The following is a 21,051-nucleotide window of genomic DNA, read 5'->3' as shown; positions in this document are numbered from 1 at the left end:
CACCCACCCGCCCACCTCTGCTTCTCACTCCATCCTTTTTCTCAGTTAATCTCCTTACTGTTCGTAACTTAGAGTGGGTTTCATTTTAGGGAATGTTTACTTCTCTGGCCTGAAATGGCTGAACTAGAAATCCTGAAATAGCTAGACTGAAACAGAGGTTGGATAAACATTTTTTATAGTGTAGTCTGATTGGTTCTGTGTAGAATTTCAATACCAAACAAAATATCTCAAGTTTTTGTCATTTAATAACTATTAACACAAACATGTTGTATAATTTACTGGTTTCTTGCTTTAATGTTCACCGACGCGACAGTAGCTCATTTTTCTTTGGCTATATCCCAAATATTCTTTCAACAACTAATTTTCTTTCCTATGTGTTTCACATATCCCAAGACAGTTTTTAATAGCTTAGATTGAGATTGTCTCTCACTGTGCTGCGAGCAGTAACTGTAGTGAGACTTTCTCACACTGTGTGTTGTCTTTGGCTCCAGCAGCCACGGTTCATTTCCTTTTGTCTTCTGCAGCACAACTGCTGCCAATATTCATGTGAAATATTTCAAGAAAATGAGCTGCAGCAGAAATGAGTCTCCCCTCCTCTCTCTCGCTCTTTGTGTGTGTGTGTGTGTGTGTGTGTGTGTAATGGGATTACTTGTGATTCTGGAGTTTTTGTCAAGAGGATAATGTAATGATAGAATTCTATCAACTGTTTGGGCTTGGCGTCTATTATCACATATGGTCTCCTTTACTAACACACACTGCACATATACAGCACACTGCTGCAGCACAAAATCAAACATAACCACAAAATAACTCAGAGGAATCCCTTTTCGCCTCCAAATGGATCATTTTCCTTGTGTGTACCTAGGCACTGCATGAACTCATTTCCCTTAAAAACTGTTTCTCCAAAAGAACAGAAAAGAATTTTTCGGGTCATAAAAAGTTGTAATTGGTCCCTTTCATGGTGAGGATGCCTCTTTTAAGCAACAGCTATGAGGAGCAGGAGAGGAGGAACAGGGTTGACAGTGCTGTGAGTCATCTCTGAGTGTCCTGGGAGCAGAATTTAATAGCTGGTGTACTCACCCTGGATGTTTTTCGGCCACACTCCTCAGCCTCTAGCGTCACTCCTGATTGAAAACAGGAAACCGCATCAGAACACCCCCCATGGATGGAGAAGTAGTAAGTACTAGATCCTCAGTGTCATCCCCATTAAGAGCTTGTATTCATGTGAGCAATAAACTTGAATCTGCCAGGATAAACACCCACGAGTGCATGCACATAAAGTTTGGGTGTAGGGATGTTCATACACATCTGCAGCCAATATACAAATGGAAGGCCCTTTAAAGGAGAGAGTTAGATGAGAAGATCCATACCACTCTCATGTCTAATGGTTAAATATAAAGCTACAGCCAGCAGTCGGTTAGCTTAGCTTAGCTTAAAGGTATAACATTTAGGAGGATCTATGGGAAGAAATATAATATAATATTCATAGGTATGTTTTCAGTTAGTGTAAGTGTATCCACCACTTGAATTTAGGAATCACGGTGTTTTTGTTATCCTATATTGAGCCATTTATATCTGAGTATAAACGGTATAATATATGCTGAGTATCACCTTCCATGGAGTCCACCATGTTGAACCGCCATGTTTCTAGATAGGATAGAGACTTTTTAGACAGAGCCAGGCTAGCTGTTTCCAGTCTATAGTCTACTATACGCTGACCTAACCTTAGCTTTAAGTTTTACGGCTACCGTAGTTTCTTTATCAGCTATGACATTGCTTTACAGGCTATGCAGGTACTGACAGTGATGGCAAGACTATGGATTAAACAAGACATTTAAAATATAGATCTACCTGATCACCACAAAGGGAGTCCCATGCACCAGATGCCTACACCATAGGTTTTAAACATGTTTCACTGATGGACGGATTTACCCGGTTGCTACTACCACTGCAGTGCTAGAACTGGAGTTAGATTCAGAGGGAGACTACAGGCATGCAATCGCTATGTTTATGTTCTTCCATTCACCGTAGAGAGCTGCTGTTTGGGTGGAGGAGAAGGTTTGCAATGGAGATAGCTTTGTGGTCTCTGGAGGATGGTTAAGGTTCATAACTGCAATGTCCACAGTTCAGTTCTTGCTGGGGATCTTTAGTGCATGTCATACCTCTTCCTCTACCCTTGATTCATGTCTACCTCTCTACTGTCTGCTATGCAATGAAGATGAAATCACAAAAAATAATCCTTAAAAAAGAATGTCCACTAATATCACTTGTAGGACACAATACAATCACAATTCTTGCAATCTCCATGTGGTATTTCCATAAACGTTGTAGCCCAAACATGTAGTTATATTTTTGAGGAGGCACACATCAGCTACGACGACGTTGAGGTGCTAGCAGGCTGATGCTTGTGCCTTTTGGCACAGCCTGGCTAGCAGACTTAATGCTTATCTAAGCTACCCTTCTCATGGCTGTAGTATCACATTTAATGAACATCTAACAGAGAGAAACAAATACAGCATATTCATAAAATGTTGAAGAATTAATTTAATTGTTAATATTGATGAAGTAATTCATTGTTAAATAACTATTGCCCTTCAATAATTATTACCTTTGTAGTTTATAATATATTTCCATACACATTGGTGTTGATTCAATTTTCAGGTGTTTCGTTTGTGATATTGAATTGTAATATATTATAAGGCGGTCATGTTATTTTGTCCACACCCCATGTCTGAATACACAGAGATTTATTCAGGGTTTGTCCCCTGTGGGGCACAGTGGATAGTATTTTTGGCTTAAGCCATCCATCCAGGCTGGTCTAGCCGCCCACTTATCTCCCCTCCACATGTGATTTACGCAGAGTCACTGTCCCCCCACACAAATCTGACCATCTTAGGGATGGAAAACATTCCCTGTTGAGTTTTCCTGCCGGGGGTTCGCCATCACCATCTGTAAGAGACACTCAGCAAAGATGTAGAGACCCATAAACACACTCCATGCAAATAGACACAGAAATATACTTATACTCCAGAATTAATGTGATTCCTTTAGTTTATGGTATCAGTTCAGATAAAAAACACCCTTTCTTACAAAAGGGAGAACAGAAGAGGAGGTGAGGAGGGTGACAGAGAAAGGGGTCATCAATAAAGACACAGTAGATGAAAAGACGGCAGTGTTGAAATGGAGAAAGATGTAGAGTTTAACATTTTTTTTTACATTGACTTTGCTTCCTCCTAGTTTGGGGTCCCATACACCCCACTTCTGTATGTGTATAAACAAGGCTAAAGGTCTACAGTAATGCTGGCGGCTCTGTGAGGCTGCATTTAGGTACAACTGTGCTTAATGCTAAATGCTAACATCAGCATAATAACGTGAATATCTGCACAACATTTGGTGCAAATCCAGAAGAAAGAATCTAGAAGAATCTAACATATTTCACTGGAGATTAAGAAACGTCTGACCTGCAACAGACCTTTTTCACAGAAGCAATTCTTACATGAAATAGTAGGTTAAACACAGGTGTCACCAATAATACAAATTAAGGTTCCTTTTCATTTAGTGTAGCAGAGCCTTTCCATGTGAGCCAACATGCACAATAGCAGCAGCTTGACTCTGTTTGACCTTAATGGAACTGAACCTTAATTAGTACGATTGGAAACACCTGTGTTTACCGTACTATTTCATATTAAAATGGATGCTGTGAAAAAAGGATTATTGGTACTGTATGAAAAGTTAAGGCCTTGTGAAAGTCAGTAGGATTCGTCCACTGGGAACAATTAATGTCTTCACAAACTGTTATGGCAATCGATTTAATAATAAATAATACTGAGCCACTGATAATGCCATAGCAGAGACATGGTTGATAACAATAATAATAGTTTCAAACTCAACCAATTTTTCCTTTTTCTTCTGATTAAAACCCAATATGTAGACAAGTTTTTGAAGCGGTTCCCACGCCACAAACTGAGCTTGTAAAGTCGATGAAGGTAATAAAATACGGAAATGACCATAAAGTAATGTTATTACATCAAATAAGTAAATTTGTTTTTGTTTTATATGTTATATTGCTTAATGCATGAACAAATTTGTTGAAATGTACAGCATATTATCCTGCATACTGGCGTTAATGTTTAGGGTTAAATCTTCCTTTTATGAATAATAAAACTCCAATTACAGAAATCCAAACACACTTATTTGGGAGGAGTAATGCTGTGTACAAAATATTGTTATCACAGACATAGAGCATATAACAATACAATATTTTTATTCATGTTTTACAGCTGGAACTGGAAGCTGGAACAGAAGGGTCATTTTCTGTAGTTTCTGAAATGTGTCATCAGTTTAAAATCATGGAAAGTCATGAGGTATCAAGGTGTTTTTTGAGCTGCTAATGAGTTCTTCGAGACCACAAACAGAAAGTCCAGCATGACAAAGATCCACTGAATCATCCCTCCTGCTGTTTGCAAGAACCCAAGTTTTGATCTCAGCCTCTGCTTTAAATCCAAGGGAGAAGTGTGAGCTGCTGGCCAAAGCATGAGGAAACGGCAGAGGAATGGAGAGCAAAAAGAGACCAACACTGGAGGAAAAGTTGCGTTTTGAAGTTGGCCTACAGAAAAGTTTTGATTCAAGTCTCCCACATCTGTCTGCTGCCTCGTGCAAGAATCCTGGAATCCCCCACCCCCTCATCATCACCGTGTCACACACACACACACACACACACACACACACAAACACACACACACCAACTCAATTCCAATCCACCGGCACAGGGCATGAAAACAAACATTTTCAAGGAAGTTCTTAAGCCAAGTGGCAGATAAGAAGGCTGCTAACTGAACATGAACATGCACACACGCACACGCACATGCACACGCACATGCACACACACACACACACATGCACACAGTCATTCAGTTGGAGCAGAAGCTAATGGTATGAACTGACACTGACCTAGTTTCCAAAGGGGCAATGATAAAGAAAGAGTGGAAAGATGAAGATTTGGAAGAGGTAAAGAAACTCCAGGGCATATTGTGCTTGAGGACACACTGTGTGTGCATTTGAGTGTGTGAGTGTTTGTGTGTGTGTATGTGTGTGTTTCCGCTCAGAAAGGCCTGCCAAAAGCCAACAGTCCACACACCCATCAGAGCTTCAGAGACAAGCCGTCACGCTAAGTCGGGGTAGAGGGCTGAGGCCTGGGTGTAGAGAGAGGTAAAAGCTCACCGCTGAGGAGTGAGGCGATCACTGTGGGGGTTACACACACACTCATCTATTCTGCACTGACTCTGGCCAACAGCAACTTACTGTATGCTCATTTAACAGAGACGCGTTTGGCTTGCTCCTCTCCTCAGCATGCCCTCACTGGTTTCTGACTTGTGGAAACAGGAAACAGAACCAGGCACAAAAACCAGTCCGTCTCTTTGTTTGTGTGCATTTGTTTGCGAACCTCTCATAACTCACATGTCTCCTGCTCCGCACTGTCTCTAGAGGAACATATGTGTAGATTTTGGCATGCCAGTAACTGCTACAACACGGCCCAGTCAGTGGCCAAGTCTTGTTTTGTTTCCTCCCAGATTTGAACTCTGTGTGACTCTGATAACATTGAAACGAGGAACAATTTCATGCTCTCGTACTCTGGGCACTTTTTATGACTTTAATTGTTCCATTAAGGCGCTTCAGGGTCTGGGAATGCATTGTCATATGCACAGTGTGTGTGTGTGTGTGTGAGTGTGTGTGTGTGTGTTTTTAATGTTAATGCCCTCAGGCTCATCAGCACTCAAGTTTATTCTATAAAGGAATTCAAAGAGTTCAGGCTTTTTATAATGCTCTGGATCTGAACCAAAACCACAGAACCTGAAGATTATACTGAATGTTTATCATTTCCTTTTTCAGATTCATGTCATGTCACTGGCTGCGGTCAAGGAATGCACACACATGCACTAACAAATGCGCACACAACACGTGGTTGCATAGATTAACATAATGGGTCTACTCTAGTTTCAGCTGCAGACTTTTAATTTCTCAGAGCCTCTAATAATTAACCTGCTGACCAAATGATGCTTGTCCTGAAAGCTTAAAATCTCTCAGTGTCTCATTGTGAAAGTAAAAGGGGATAATGTCTGAATTTATTACTGCTGATGATGACTTTTTCAGTGATGTTTTTTAATTAGATTATCATAAAATGAGTTGTAGCTGAACACAGTGGCCTTTTAGTGCAAGCTACTGGACATTGTTCTGTGAGTTTGATATTTGGTTTTCATGATTACAGAAGTTAAAGATATTGTAAATACAGTTGCAACTTAAGATTGTTTTCATTATCAATTAATCAGCCGATTATTTTCGTTAGATTTTTTTCTCATTATAAATGTTCTTCCATCTAAAATGTCAGAAAACAGAGAGCAATGTTTGTTACAGTTGTTCCCAAACTTGAGCTAACTTATTCAAATTGCTCACTTTGAATTTAGTCCAAAACCCCAAAATATCCAGAGTCTACTGTCATAGAAGACTTCTTGAGAAGCTGCACCCAGTGATTTCACTCTACTTCCAAGAAATATAACTAGAAATATGCAGAATTTTGTTAATTTCTTGGACACAAGATGTCTCCTACTTCACTGTGAAGTCCATTCTCAGTGTATGTGCACTGAGGGCTTCAAGTTTCTACATCACACTTGTATCACACAGGATTGACTTCAGATTTCCATTTTCAGCAGATGAATGTGAAAACATCCTTTAGTGTCAAACTCTGCACATACATCATTCTTTACAGTGAAGCTCAAACATACAACTGCAGGAACAAGGAAAAAAAACACTTTAAAAGACTTGCCCAAAGGTCCAGTCTGTAACATTTAGAAGGATCTATTAGCAGAAATGGAGTACAGTATTCAGTCATGTAAAGCACCTGAAAATAATAATTGTTTTGTTCGTTAATGAGCCGTGTTTATGCAGGTTGCCATTTTAACTGCCATGTTTCACAGCCACCGTAGTTTCTCCTATGCACTTGGAAGGGGATGGTGAAGTGAGGGAGTTGTAAATGCATTGCCACTGAATCACATGAACAGACGACCTTGTGAAAATTACTTTTCAAGGGGAATTTCTCAAACATTTACTCAGCTGATGTTCCTCCCAAAAGTGCTCATACACTAGCACCACACAGGTTGACAGCTGCTGCTTTAACATTAATGAGGGTCAGAGGTCAAACAGTGACCTCACAGGTTTGACAGCATGTGACCATCAGCAGGCCTTACAAGCCTGAAAGAATGGCATCACACACTAGGTCATCGTTGTTCCCGGTGAGTTGTTTTGGGCGAGGTCCGTGTGACTCAGAGAAAATCCAGAGGGACGTAATAGAAGCAGGAAAATAATTTTACTTGGTTAAAAAAAAAAAAAAAACACTTAATTTCACACTTACGATAGCTTTCATGTTAATATATGAAAGCTTCTTAGTTTGTCAAGGGACGCTTTCAGTTTGTTTGTTTACAGACTGAATCAGATAAGATGCAGATATCATTATCATATTTAACTTGTGCATTAAGTGTGTAGGAAAGAGCAGAGATAACATTTTCAACATTTTCATTTCCTGTTCTTTGTAACAAACCAGATTAGGGCCCTTTTTGACACCCCAAAAGCTAGGGATTGTGGGAAGCATGTGAGTTCTGTGATTACATTTGACAGAATTATCTTAACGGAAAGGCTTTATGTTGTTGTTCTTTAGATACTCTATCAGTGTTTATCCTTTTTTGTATCAGTCCTTAGAAGAGCTGCTTCTCTTCCCATCAGCTGCCAGTGGTTCCCTGATCTCAGCCTAACAAGCTGTGCTGAGGGTGATTAATGTGGGCGAGACCCTCCGAGCCTCTCAGAGGTTGATGAGGGCCACAGCCCGAAAGCAGTCAACTGCATACTTTCAGCACACAGTCATCTTTTACTTCACCAAAATCTGCAAGTGACAGGCTGCTGAAAACTGAGGGAGAAGTGTTGCAGCAATTATTATAGGCTGTTTACTACCAGTCATTTTCACTGCTCTTTCACTTGCACATCTGTTTCAAGAATACTGAAAGAACCAATGAAAATGCAGAAAGTCATTTAAGTTTAAATCAGTGGTGTGAGCATATATGTATGATCCCGTATTTTATCATGAACATATGTAAAATTATGGAGAAATGCAATGACTACATAATGAAATTGACAACTTTAGAAATCAGGCCAGAGTATTAGACCAGTCAAGAAAACATATTTTGGAATATGCTGAAGAGGAATGAGCTTTTGTAAAGACTGATAGCACCATCTTGTGGCTCAAAGTATCTGCACAGTTTAAAAGGTTTTTTACCAGATTTCCACAGTGATTATCTTTCCAGGTGTTTAGGCTTCCTTGTGCATCACATTGCTTTAAGCACTTTGATTGGCTGTTAAACACTGTCTCAGCTACACATATAGATGAAAACTTAAGAAAAAGTTTGTTGTGAATATATTTTTAATGATCTCTAAATATATTTATTACATCAACTAAATTTTACTGTGTCCGTCATTTATGTTTAAGTATATGTGCGTAAAATTTGGAGGACAAACCAATTCTAATTAGTATGCACTGACAACCTCCCTAGAGCCTTCACATTAAAATGTTTTATACTCAATGTTTTATGTTTAAGTGGAAACTATGTGTATAGAAAATTGGAAATGTTTAATTTCTTCTTCACTTGTTTTCTTTCTCTGTTAACACTACAAACCCCTATATCTAAATTATTTAATATCTAAATCAGATTTTTACTGATGAAATAATACAAATGATAACAATGATAATTTGTGTCATGTTGTAATGTGATGTGAAGAATCGTTAAAGGTGTCTATGAGAGAGTTGTGTTGTTCACATGAGTAAGAAGAAATGAAGTTGTGTTTTTATGGTTGGAGGTTTAACAAGAAAGAAATTGCAGGAATCCATTCTGTAAAAGAACTGAAGATGTATTTGATTACACTTTATGGGGAACAAAGATTTTACAAAGAACAAAGACATTACTATTTGCATATTTGCCAGCTTATCTGAGACTAAACTGCAAATCTGTTTCGGTAGATTCTGGTTACAAACAGCATTTGAATACCATATACAGAATGTAACAAATAAGAGGAATGAACAGCTATTTTCAAAAGTCATGCATGGGAAATGGAGACAAAACAATAACATATCAAAACCAATGAACACAAGACAAATTTAGCCTGTAAAAAATTATTCTGAAAGTCTGCCAACATTCTGGTAATTTCCTCCCGACACCAGTGATGGTGAGTAAACACCAGAACATTCAGCCCGAGAGACAGAGACAGGATGTTCTGCAGATCAGCGGCTGTTCTCAACACAGGGCGAGGCACAAAGTGTTTGAGGATTTACTCAAATCTTAGAAAAATCAAACAATTCACTCCACATATACAACATGTTTAAATAATAGAATTTTCTGGGAAGTGATGTCAGATTTCCAAGTAGCTAAAAGTGTTTGAAACTTTTCTTGCTTGTGCACATTGAGCCTCAGCTCCAAAAAGTGTTGAGAACTGCTTCTGAAGGCTGATGTATGCATGTGACAGTGTGCAAGTGTGTTAGTGACTTTGTAGGACTGGCTGTTTCAGACACAGCTCACTGCTTCCAGACACAATGGGCATCTGGTTCTCCATGTGGAAACGCACCAGGTGACCAACACTCAGGAACACCTGATCACGGGTCCTCACCTGGAAACAGAAAAAGAAAGACAAAGGGCCTAAATATTAAGACTGGCCACTGTTACCGATGGAGGACCGAAACCACAAAAATCTGAAATAAATAAATGACCCAATAAATAAATAAATGTGCTATTAAATGCACCAAAAATAATATTTAAAAAAAAGAATCAAAACAAAACAAAGGATTAATCCATTTATATCAGGGGCATCATTTTCGATATATTAATTTATTTTGTCTATTATTTCTTTTCTTTTAATTGCATTTATTTATTTATTTGTGTATTTGTTCCTGCATCATTTTCCCTTAGCATTTCCCCCCATTTATTTTCCTAACCTTATTTATTTCTGTGTCTTCTCTTCACTTTTCTGTGTGCTTCATTATGCAAATTGGGCGGGCTATCATTAAAGGTGTGTCATGCGGTAAACTTCTCTTATTTAATGTTATATTTATTTATTCATTCATTTATGTATTTATTTATTTTTGGTGGTTTCAGTCCACCATAGATCTCTGCTCACGCATTCATGTGTATTTGAAATTCAACCCCACAGCTCTACCTGTCCATGTGGATCAACCAGCAGCAGGTGGCGCACGGTGGTTCCCTCCATACCACTGAGTACATACTGACCAGTGGCAGAGCTGCTCTCTCTGACCAGGAAATCCCCACTACAGGTGAGCAGTGACTCCGCCTGCTCTCTTGCTAACCTGGGATGAAGGATGTCAGAGAAGTAACAGAGAGAGGAAGAGGGACATATATGTTAGCAGGGAGACACATAAAAGCTGGTTATTCAGGCATTGGGAGGTTGATCACTCACCTGCCGTGGAACCAGTCCTCCTCCTGGATCAGGTCCTGGATTCGTGTCTCACAGAAAGGAGTACACCATTCAGCACTGACCTCAGATTTCACTGAGTCTGGTGGAGATACAATAGAGGAAGAATATAACAGTACAGGGTGTGTTTCTTCAACTAGGATGAACTCTAAACCAAGATTATATGATGGTTTATTTTATTATTCCGTTGTAATCTAATTTTATTCTAATCTCTACTTTTAAAACTCTTAAATTAACTCAACTCAACACTTTATGGTTTACTTTAAAGAGACAGTTGAGGTGTTAAACGGCTGCATTAAAAAGTATTTTCATAATAATTCTGAATGTTTAAGGCACTGCAGCTTCAGCAAAGAGTCTGCTATCAAACATGGGATTAAGTGAAAAGCTTGCTGGCGCCAGTATTTCTTCCTCTACAGCTCTAATTATGGGAAGAATGAGTGTAACAGCTGCATGATGTAGCAGTGAAGGCTCTGTTCATGGGCTGTTGTCAGTGACTGTTTCAATCTGGAGATTTATTCTGGCCTATAATGTGACCTATAAAGTATACTTGGTTTAAACAATTTAACTGAGTTTTACTAAACCAGGTTTTAATTTAAATTATGGTGCACAGATGGGATCAAATTTAAATCTGGTTTTCAAACTGAGTGTACCTAAACATAAATGACCCTGAACTGAACTTGCACATAGGCTCAGAGAAACACACAGTACTGTAGTTACATACATGCACACAGACACATTTGAACTCAGGAGTGTACTGATGATTTTTACCTGCAGGTGGAGCTGGAGTTTCTTCTGTGATGGAGCAGTTCTCATAGAGTGAAACAGTCTGAGCCGAACAAACCTGCAACAGCACTAGATGAGTCATACACACAAGACAGAGATCTTTGTGTGTGTGTGTGTTTGTGAGTCTGTATGTGTGTGTGTGCATTCAGGGGCAGTAATGGCCTAAAGGTTAGAAATGTGTGCTCATGACAGGAAAGTCACTGACTCAATTCCGAGACTAGCACAATAATTCTGGGAAGTGATAGAGAAGTGCTTGTGCCTCCTTTATTACCAACCTCTGAGGTGCCCTTGAGAAAGACAATTAAAGCTCAACTGCTTCTGCTCAGTGGCCTACAGATACAATTATGCTGCACAAGGAAGCACCAATGCGTGTAAACACTTGTGCCCAACGACCCTATCCCGGATAAAGAGAGCCTACCGAGGCAAAAGAGGCCACAAAATCATCAACATGAGGTCCACCTTGTTGTTTCTAAATCTTTTGACCATATCTTACGGCCTTCCTCTGTTGACGGAGTTACTCAGTTGCTATTGTTAAATAATACAATGGAAGATATATAATACAATATATAATATACGCTCAAATAATATAATGTTAATAGATAAATCATTATTATTTCATCATATGATAACAACTAAATCATCTCCATGATATCTGAGCAACAAACTCTGCCATGTGACCATGAGATGTGGTTGAAAACTTTAGAAACAACAAGTTGGACCTTGCGTTTCTGATGGAACTGCTGTTCCTAAGGTCGAAATAGACATTCAAACTCAACGGACCAAATACTGTATGTGTTATGGTGTTACAATTAACTCTTACCCCCTGTGTGTCAGTATCCTGTTTGTTCTCCTCCCTTGTGAGCCGCAGGTCCTCTATGCCACCATGGGGTGGCATTTTTCCTGGGACCACATTGTAGTAGTCAGGATGCTTGCTGACTTCACCTTCCTGCTTGGCCTTTTGGTCTGTTATTGTCTCCTCTGGGCTCCATTTGTGACAGATTCTCACTGATGACCTGCACGTAGAAAGTTACATGATATTCAACCCCCTGCGTCTGCTGTGGAGAAGCTGTGACATGACTTCAGATACGAATATAATGAACACACACACACACACACACACACACACACAAACACATACAAAGATAGAGACATACTCAATTTAAAGCATAGGTTTCCTTGAATTTGCCATAAAAAAGTTGTTGGAATGAAAATTGATTATTACAATTCCCCAAATCTCAAGTTGATATATTAGAATTGCTTGTTTTGTAAGTAAGAACAAAACCCAAAAGCTATTCTATCTACTTAAACTAAAAGGATCAAATACCCACACTTAGGAAGCTAGAACGAGAGGATGTGCAGTTTTGTAGGTCAATTTAACAGAATGAGGCTCCCTGGATTAAACTTTAAAAGTTCTACATTGAGACAACTACGCTAATATAAAAGAACCATTGGCCAATGTAGTGTGAGACATTGCTAAATTCCAGTCCGAATGAGATAGGTGAAATTAACTGTAAAATTTGATGTGTAGCAATTTATTGAGTTGCGTCACACCAATAAGTGGATAGAAGGACAACCTGGGATTGTTGGAGGGGAGCGATGGCGAGTGGCTGAGAAGTTGTCGGAAACGAGTCTCAAAGGCCTGACCGATGCTGTTGATAACCTCACTGGCCCCACCCTGGGGACACTCCAGGATGTGACAGGCTGACAGAGAGAGGGAAGGAGATTTGTTATTTTCCAGGATGTGCCGGAAGTCCAGTGTAAGCCTGGCTCATCAGAATGATAAATTAAAGATCGCGTTCAGTCACGTATTAAGAAAAATATACAAATTGTCTGCTTGGAGCAATAATGTGTCTGATATGTTTTTTCTGCAAACAAAAGGGAAAAAGGAGTCTATGATTATGCAAATTTGGATCATTTCTAAAGTTTTTCTGCTGGACACAAGATGTCTTATTTCTCAGTGTATGTGCACTGGTGGGCTCAAGTTTCTACATCACACTTGTATAAGTGCATACTGGACCAGGAATGAAATAAACTATCTTTGATGTCACAAATCATGTTCAAAGGCCCCAACCCTTTAAAATCTGTTTTTCAATTAGTTCAAGAAAACTTCCCACTTTCAGCAGATGAATGTGAAAAAACATTTCTTCTAGTTGTCCAACTCTGCACATACATCACTCTGAACAGAGAAGCTCCAACATCACACTGTAGGCACAAGAAGAACAACATATTATTGAGTGGAGGAGGACTTTAAACTGTACCATACCTCTCTGGTTGAAGAGATCCTTGGCAACATAAGCAATGTAATCTGCCATATCCTGTAAACAAATTAAGAGAAAAATAATAATAAGCATGACCCAAAAAGCAGCATCTGTGGCCACAAATGGCAAAAACAAGGTGCTAAATGCTAATATAGACACTGCATTTACATAGATTATCAGTAGCACAACTACATAAGAATCATAAAGTCAGAAAACTGACTCAATAATGTCAGTTATACAGAAATATCAGTCTAAAGTTTGCTAACAATAGCCACTATAACCTACTGGTCATACCAGGCTGAGTAAGGCTGTAGCAGCAGAACCGTGTAAAAATGTATTAAAATCAGCGACACTGCGTTTCGTTTCTCACAAATTAATTTCTAAAAGGACGAATGTTATTTCTTCTTTCTAAGGTTACATAGTGTCACTTTAAAGGTATTCTCTGTATTTCTGTTTCTCGTCTGTATTTAATCGCTGAAAACACAGCAGACATTTTCAGTAAATGGTCATCCAAGTGCATTCTCTGTTTAATTAATTCACTCCCTATCAGTGGTTCTCTGATACTAATACAAGAGCAGAGTCAGCTGAATATGTTTCACCATAAAGCCTCTGTGGCAGATTGATTTTAATTCCCCCCCGCTATCTTCCATGTGTCCAAGCCAACTGAGCCGAGGCTTAGAGCACACTACAAGATTATTTTAGCTAATTAATTAAACAGTGAGCTATAATCCCATCCATAGCTTCGCCTGTGTTGTGTTTCCCAGACAGAAACTACCTTCCTCTTCTCTCTAATCCTTGGCCAGTGCAACCTCACAGTATCAAAAAGGCAATGAAATATTACAGTGTGTACCAAGCATTTGTATTCACTGTTTGTTTGAGCTGGAAAAAGGGAAATCGTGGATGCTAGCCAAAACACAAACAAGAGTTTTTGTTTGTCAAGCAGTTTATTAAGCAGGGTTTGACCTTGGCAGCAGCTAATAACTGACATGTCCTGCTGGCTATTAACAGAGCTGCATTGATTTTCTTTTTTTTCTTTTTTTTGTATTCATTATAGACATTCAGGCCAGAGGAAAATTTCCAGTCAGGATGAATAACACTAATTCTGTCATATGGAAATAATGTGGGCATGGAGGCAAAGAGAGGGAGAATTGATAAGAGTAATTAGTTTGAAACGGATGTTGCGAGGTGTAAAGATGATGAAAGCACATGCTGGCTTTGATGGTTTTATTAAGTCACAAGAAAGGATTTCATGATTCGTTGCTTATACTAATGCATTATCCTAATAATTACACTTAAGGAGCCAATCAGAGATGAGAATTCACCCCAAATCAGCAACAATGATGACCTCGCACCACCAATTAAAAGTATTAAGGGATCAAAAGTTGGGGTAGAAAATAATTAAATCCTCCATAAATGGCAGCAAAAGAGGCAGTAATCAAAGTAAATGAAATTATTCACTGCGTATGTGTGTTTGTGTCCCTAGCTGCCCATGAACATGTTTGTACATGTGAAACATTTGAGAATATGAACCTACTGGGTCTCCTCCAGAGGCGAATGAAATAGCCTGCATTGGGTGATGGGCAATCTTCTGAGGAAGAGAAGAGTGGGGAAAAAAACAGAGAAGCAGGAAAGGTTTTTTACTCCATGCCTCAGTAATTCAGATGTGTGACAGTTATAATTTGGTTAACGTGTTGAAGCTGTAACCTGTAGGGAAGAGGCAGCAATCAGAGTCACACTGTCTGTGGAAACAGCGAGGATGACCCTACTCCCAGAAAACTGTAGGTTGATTTGACCCAGAACAGCAGACAGTCCCTTGCATACAGGCTGATGGTGAGAAAAATCATAGTTATTCTAGTTATGTCTGTGTTGATTGCATGGATGCGTGTGTGTGTGTGTGTATCTCTTACCCTTTTAGTTTTCACTGCTGTCTTGGCTGATGTCCTCTCACACAGTCTGCTGATTGCCTCTCTGCACACACAGACACACACAGATTATACGCATTTACAGATGCACAAGCACATATACACACCAAACACAGAGACACCTTTGTAAATATGAGATCCAGTGTGCCCTGCTAACATGTGACTTGCATGTGAGAATGTGAGAGGAAGGAAACTACATTACAAGAAGCTCATCTACATTATTAGTGAAATAATTTATAATGTAATTACATTAAAAAGTAGTACTATATGCTGGAATGTAACTAAATACATTTACTCAAGTGCAGAAACTTAAAGGACCAGTGTGTAGGATATAGTGGTATCTAACAGTGAAGCTGCAGATTGCAACCAACTGAATATCGCTCACCTTCCACGTGTATAGGAGAAACTACTATGGGCACAAAAAGTGTGAAAGACCCTATTTACAGCCAGTGTTTGGGTTGTCCCTTCTGGGCTTCTGTAGAAGCATAGAGCAGAGGACCCGCTCCCTCTGTAGATATAACCAGCTCATTCTAATGATTCTTATTATCAGTTGATTATACACTAATGAAAACATATCTTTGAATATTATATTTTTAGTCCCCTAAATCTTACACACTGGACCTTTAAGTACAATTATGAGGTATTTGTGCTTTACTTGTGTATTTCTTTTTCATACCACTATTTCAGAGGGAAATGTACTTTTACTCCACTACATTTATTTGACAGGTATACACGTATATAACTTATAATAGACTGAGCAACCAAGCAGTCTATGAAATGGGTCAGTGGAGGAGGAAGAATTCGGACCTTTTACTTAAGTAAAAATATCAATACATGTCTCATAATTTAAGCATGCATACTTATAATGTATGTTTTCGTGGTATTGCCACTTTTACCAAAGTAACATATCTGGGTACTTCTTCCACCACTCACTAGCATATATGTGCCTTGATGAGTGTTTAATGGAAATTCTCTCTACGTGATGCTGAATATGAAAATACAACATTTTATGTATTTATTTTTTTCAATTTGAATCTGTTGTAAATCTGTTTTCATATATCTTGTATTTCTTGTTGTTATTTTATTAATCCCCGTAGTTTTGTGTTTTGTGATCCATGATTATTTTCTTCAGATTTTATCAAAGTCTGTCTTAAATGCTTTACAACTTTTATTTTTTATTCTCTACGCGATGCTGCTTTTTTGACCAGGAGACTTGTGTAAAAGATATATTGAATATCAGTGAGCCCTTTCTTTGATAGATAAAGCTATACACGCATATACCAAAACATAGATTAAAAGAAGATAGATTATAGACCAAAAACTGCCTGAAAAATAATAAAAACAAAACACTGAAAAAATGAAATATGATGCTTGGGTCACAGAGGTCAAAGCATACAAACACCCACACAAAAATAACATCCCACTATATATCTAGGAAGCAAGACTTTTCTTTCAAGAATTGCTTTTCTTCTCCTCGAAAACAAATTGTATGCAATGGATTGAGGCCTCTATCTCACTCTCTCTCTCTCTTAATAAGACTATGAGAGATCATTAAGAGGAAATTCATCTAATTGGATTTTCTGCCCCATCATTCAGTAGCGTTGTTGTGAACAGAGGTTGCTGTGTCTATGGCTGCTTTTGGCATCCTGCACTAGGATGTAAATATCAAATGATGAGGAGAAAGCCCCGATTTATGAAACATTATACATTTAATTTGATTTCCCCCTTTGAAACATTTTTTAAATAAGCCACACATGTCTTGCTTGGCAAATATACTGTACATTGAATGAATTTAGTCAGTCAGCGTAAAGTGGTTTCCTTTTTTCCTTTGCTTCTTCCATGCACATACAGATCATCAGCTTATTCAGGTTTATTCTGAGACTGTCAGCAGTTAGATGTTCTTTCTTATGTACCTATGCATATTGCATGTGTGTGTGTGTGTGTGTGTGCTGGTAGTGGGAGGCCTCCTACCGTGTGACTTGCATTCTGGCATCAAAGTCAAGGGTTCTCATGGACTGGGTCACCTCCACACTACCCATGTACTAGGAAAACACAACAAAATACCAGTTACTCACTGATTACAATGTAAAATAATACAGACAGTGTGCTGGCAGTGGTTCTCAACCCCAGGGGTCTAAAGAATAGACAGTTATGGAATAATTCAGTCTTATGTAATGGGGATCCCCTGAGACTACACATTCTCAAATAGGGGTCTGCATGGCTGAGCATGGTCGTATTTTCATGGGACAGAATGGCTACAGCTGCACGACCTGTGAATTGAAAGTGAATTATTTGTATCCCAGAATTCCCAGACTTCTGTAACAACACTGAGACTACATTACATTCTGTTCTAATCTGTAGCATCCTAGATAGCTGCTTTGTTAGATTATGTGTTGCATTTGGGCTCTAACTATAATGCAAAACTTTTTACTTGTGTGTTTGGTCTGAATCTGCCACTATGCAGATGACAGCCAACTGTATATGTGTATTGCCCGATGACCTCAACCATCTAAATTGATGTAAATACTGGTTAAAATACTTTTTAAGTGGGCAAATAATTCAAACTGCAGCACCAAATAGCAAAAGTCTATCATATAGTTTCTGACATTACACATTTCTGCCATGCTTATTTTCTCTCTTTTTGATTATTGAAGCTACTACCCAAGAAATAAACCTGTGGCTCATACAGAATGGAGCTCTCAAAACACATAAACAAGACAAGGAGTCTAAAGCCAAGCTAGAGGCTCTGTAAGGCTGTACTAAATGTTAATCAGTTAATCAGTATGCTATAATGCTGGTAGAAATATTACTAACATGCTGATGTATTGCAGGTATAATGGTCACCATCTTAGTTTAGTGTGTTAACATGCTAATATTTGCTAATCAGACTGAAACACAAACTGCAGCTGAGGCTGAATCTCATTAGTTTTTTAGGCATTTGGTCATAAATCAAATTATTGGACAAACTGATGATGGCTTTAGATGAAATGTCCAGGGATCATGATTAGGATTCATCCTCAAGAACCCATGAATGTCTGGACAAAATGTTGAATTATTTCACAGGATAACAAAACTTTGATGTGCTGGTTGTTCTCGGGGAAAAAAAGGAGATCTGAGACTGGACCAAAATGGTGGACCGACTGACCAACTGACCAACATTTCCATCTTTTCAGGCATGCCACTAACATAGCCAAGAACACATCATGACAATATTTAATCCCTGTGTTAATAATGGTTTTAATACCTTCATACATATGTGACTGTATCTCCTTTTACACTCATAACTGCTGGCTTAGGTCATAAAACATTGGAGCATTAAATGTATGCACGTACAGTTGCTTATGGACCTAAACTGTGGAGTAGCCTGTCAATTGTTGTCCGATGTGCAACCTCTGCACTGAAGAAACAGTTTTGGATATCTTGACATTTATTTAATTGTAAAGATGTGAAGAGGATGGAGGAACATTACATGCAACTAGACAACATTTTAGACCATGTGGACTGATACACTTTGGTCCAGTCCCACTTCTATTGGCCATGAGCTTCAGCAGAGCAGACCTATAGGCTGGAGGCAGGATGAGTAAGTCAACTGACCAGACTTAAATCAATACGTGTGTGTGTGTGTATATATATGTGTGGGTGGGGTGAGTGGGCGGGAGAGTAATGTATGTGTGTGCTTGTTTATAGAGGACAATCAGACAGTCCGTTCTCATTTCCATCAGTGGTCAGCTCACAGGCCCTGCTCCTAATCACCCATGCGGACACACCTCCGGTTCTAGGACAGCATGGGCTCTGCTGATACCGGATACATTCACTCTCATGCACTCACTTACACATGCACGCACACACACACAGAAGCAGAGCAGATCTAGAGAGGAGCAGAGAGCCAGGATGAGTCACTACTGCCTACACAGGAAGCTCTATCTGAGAGGGAGGGGGTGAATGTACAAAAGTGAGTGTGATGGTGTGGATGGAGCACAGAGAGAGTGTGTCTATGTGTGTGTGCCCTGTGTTCACATGTGTTTGTGTTGTCACTGGTAGGAATTAAACTGCGTACTTCAACTCTCTGCTGGGACCCTGGATATGAGGTTGGCTGCACTTTCTTGCAGTGTTAAGTGGAGAGGCTTTACACTGACACACAATCAATATTTTAGTAATACCACATCAATTTTAGGCAAATTGTCAAAGTGGAAAACAGGAAGATTAGTCGCACAAGGAAGCTCACACACACTCCTACTTGAGGTTTGCTAGCCAACCAGTCTGATTTCTGTTGTGCACAGCAGAGTGTATTCATAGACTGTTATTGATTAACGTATGGTGACAGGTACCTTGATGTGATGGTGAACTGCTCTGTTTGCTGTCCGCACCACTGTACAGTCATCTACTGCAGAGGAAGTCTTCCAACAGCACAGACCATCTCTGTGATGTGAGCAATGAGGACAGTTGGGGGTCCAGGGGAGGCTGGCCATCCGATGCAGGGTGATGGGTCTTTTTGTGCAGCGCAGAGCTGAGTGAGTTAGGTTTTGGCCAGTCGATAGGGGCACATTGAGGGAAGGTTGACTACAAAATCTCTGATTAGGCCCTGAGTTGCACTCTGTTCTGGACAAAGGTCTGCCAGTGTGCCCATTAGTGGCTCTGTCCTCAGCTGTGTTTGCCTGTCCCCTCAGATCCCGCAGGGAAATAGGACTTTGCAATCGTATGTTGGCCACACGGGGGATGAAGTCCCTCAGGGTGGACGGCCCATGGTGTGTAGGCGTCCCGGGATCCAGCTGGGCAAAATCAGAGTCTAAGCAAAGGTCCCTCTTTAGGGGCAGCATTCTTTGGGGCCGATCCTCCAGAGACGTCAGCGAATCGTTACGCAGACGACTGTATTTGGTGCGCTTCAGCATGCCTGTAGAAGATGAAAGAGAAAGTGTTACAATCAGATATGCAGCACAGTGATTTTCATTGTACTGATTATGTTTGTAATGACTACAAAGTGAGGAGCTACCTGGTAAGTGTCCTGTCTGTGATTTGAACCTGGGTAAGGTTCGCTCTCTCATAATCGGGGAACTGGACAAAGGAGAGCACTGGGACAAAGTGAAAAAGAGAAAAACCATCCAGAACAATCAGTTTTTACAGACAGAGGTTTGGCTTGATAAAGCAGATTTGACTAGAGATAGCAGAAAAAACAAGAGCCATTAAATGCATTTAGTTGAGGATTTGGGGTAAAATGCTAATCAGCTGATATTTGTGAAATGATTTTAGCATCTGGCATACTGTGTCCAGAGATTATTAGATGGGATTCCCACTGTAACTGTACATTGCAGTAGATTCAACTCACCAGTGTGGGACTGGGGATGTCCTGTGGAGTCTAAAGTCCAGTCTGCTCCGCTCTAGTCATGCTGAGTACAGTCCCGTCCTACTGACACATACACTTTCTCAGTCAGTTGCCAGGCTTCCACTTCTGCTTCACCTCCACATCAACTTTCCTCCCCTCTCTTTCTGAGCCACAGCAGAAATGTGCAGCTTTTATGAATGAACTTTCTTTTTTTTTATGAATGAGAGGCTCTCGCTCACTTCCTCTG

At 39.6% G+C, this 21,051-nt stretch overlaps 1 protein-coding gene across 1 annotated transcript; it reads right to left on the bottom strand.

The window, feature by feature from the left end:
- Positions 1-8,955: 8,955 nt before the first annotated feature.
- Positions 8,956-21,051, bottom strand: LOC118343446 (SHC-transforming protein 1-like). Its single transcript, XM_035682256.1, has 14 exons — positions 20,808-21,051; positions 20,475-20,553; positions 19,813-20,375; positions 17,456-17,526; positions 15,470-15,530; positions 15,267-15,386; positions 15,097-15,150; positions 13,568-13,619; positions 12,879-13,005; positions 12,125-12,317; positions 11,290-11,362; positions 10,507-10,603; positions 10,249-10,396; positions 8,956-9,702 (listed from the first exon to the last, which is right to left on the bottom strand). The coding sequence occupies exons 2-14, from the start codon at positions 20,524-20,526 to the stop codon at positions 9,574-9,576; spliced, it is 1,740 nt and encodes a 579-aa protein (XP_035538149.1). The 5' UTR covers positions 20,527-20,553; positions 20,808-21,051; the 3' UTR covers positions 8,956-9,573.

Source organism: Morone saxatilis, unplaced genomic scaffold (assembly GCF_004916995.1).
Source record: "Morone saxatilis isolate NCDOM2014 unplaced genomic scaffold, NCSU_SB_2.0 Contig11, whole genome shotgun sequence".
Lineage (NCBI taxonomy): Eukaryota > Metazoa > Chordata > Actinopteri > Moronidae > Morone > Morone saxatilis.
The sequence above is the reverse complement of the archived record's forward strand: the minus strand, read 5'-3'. Positions and strand labels throughout refer to the sequence as shown.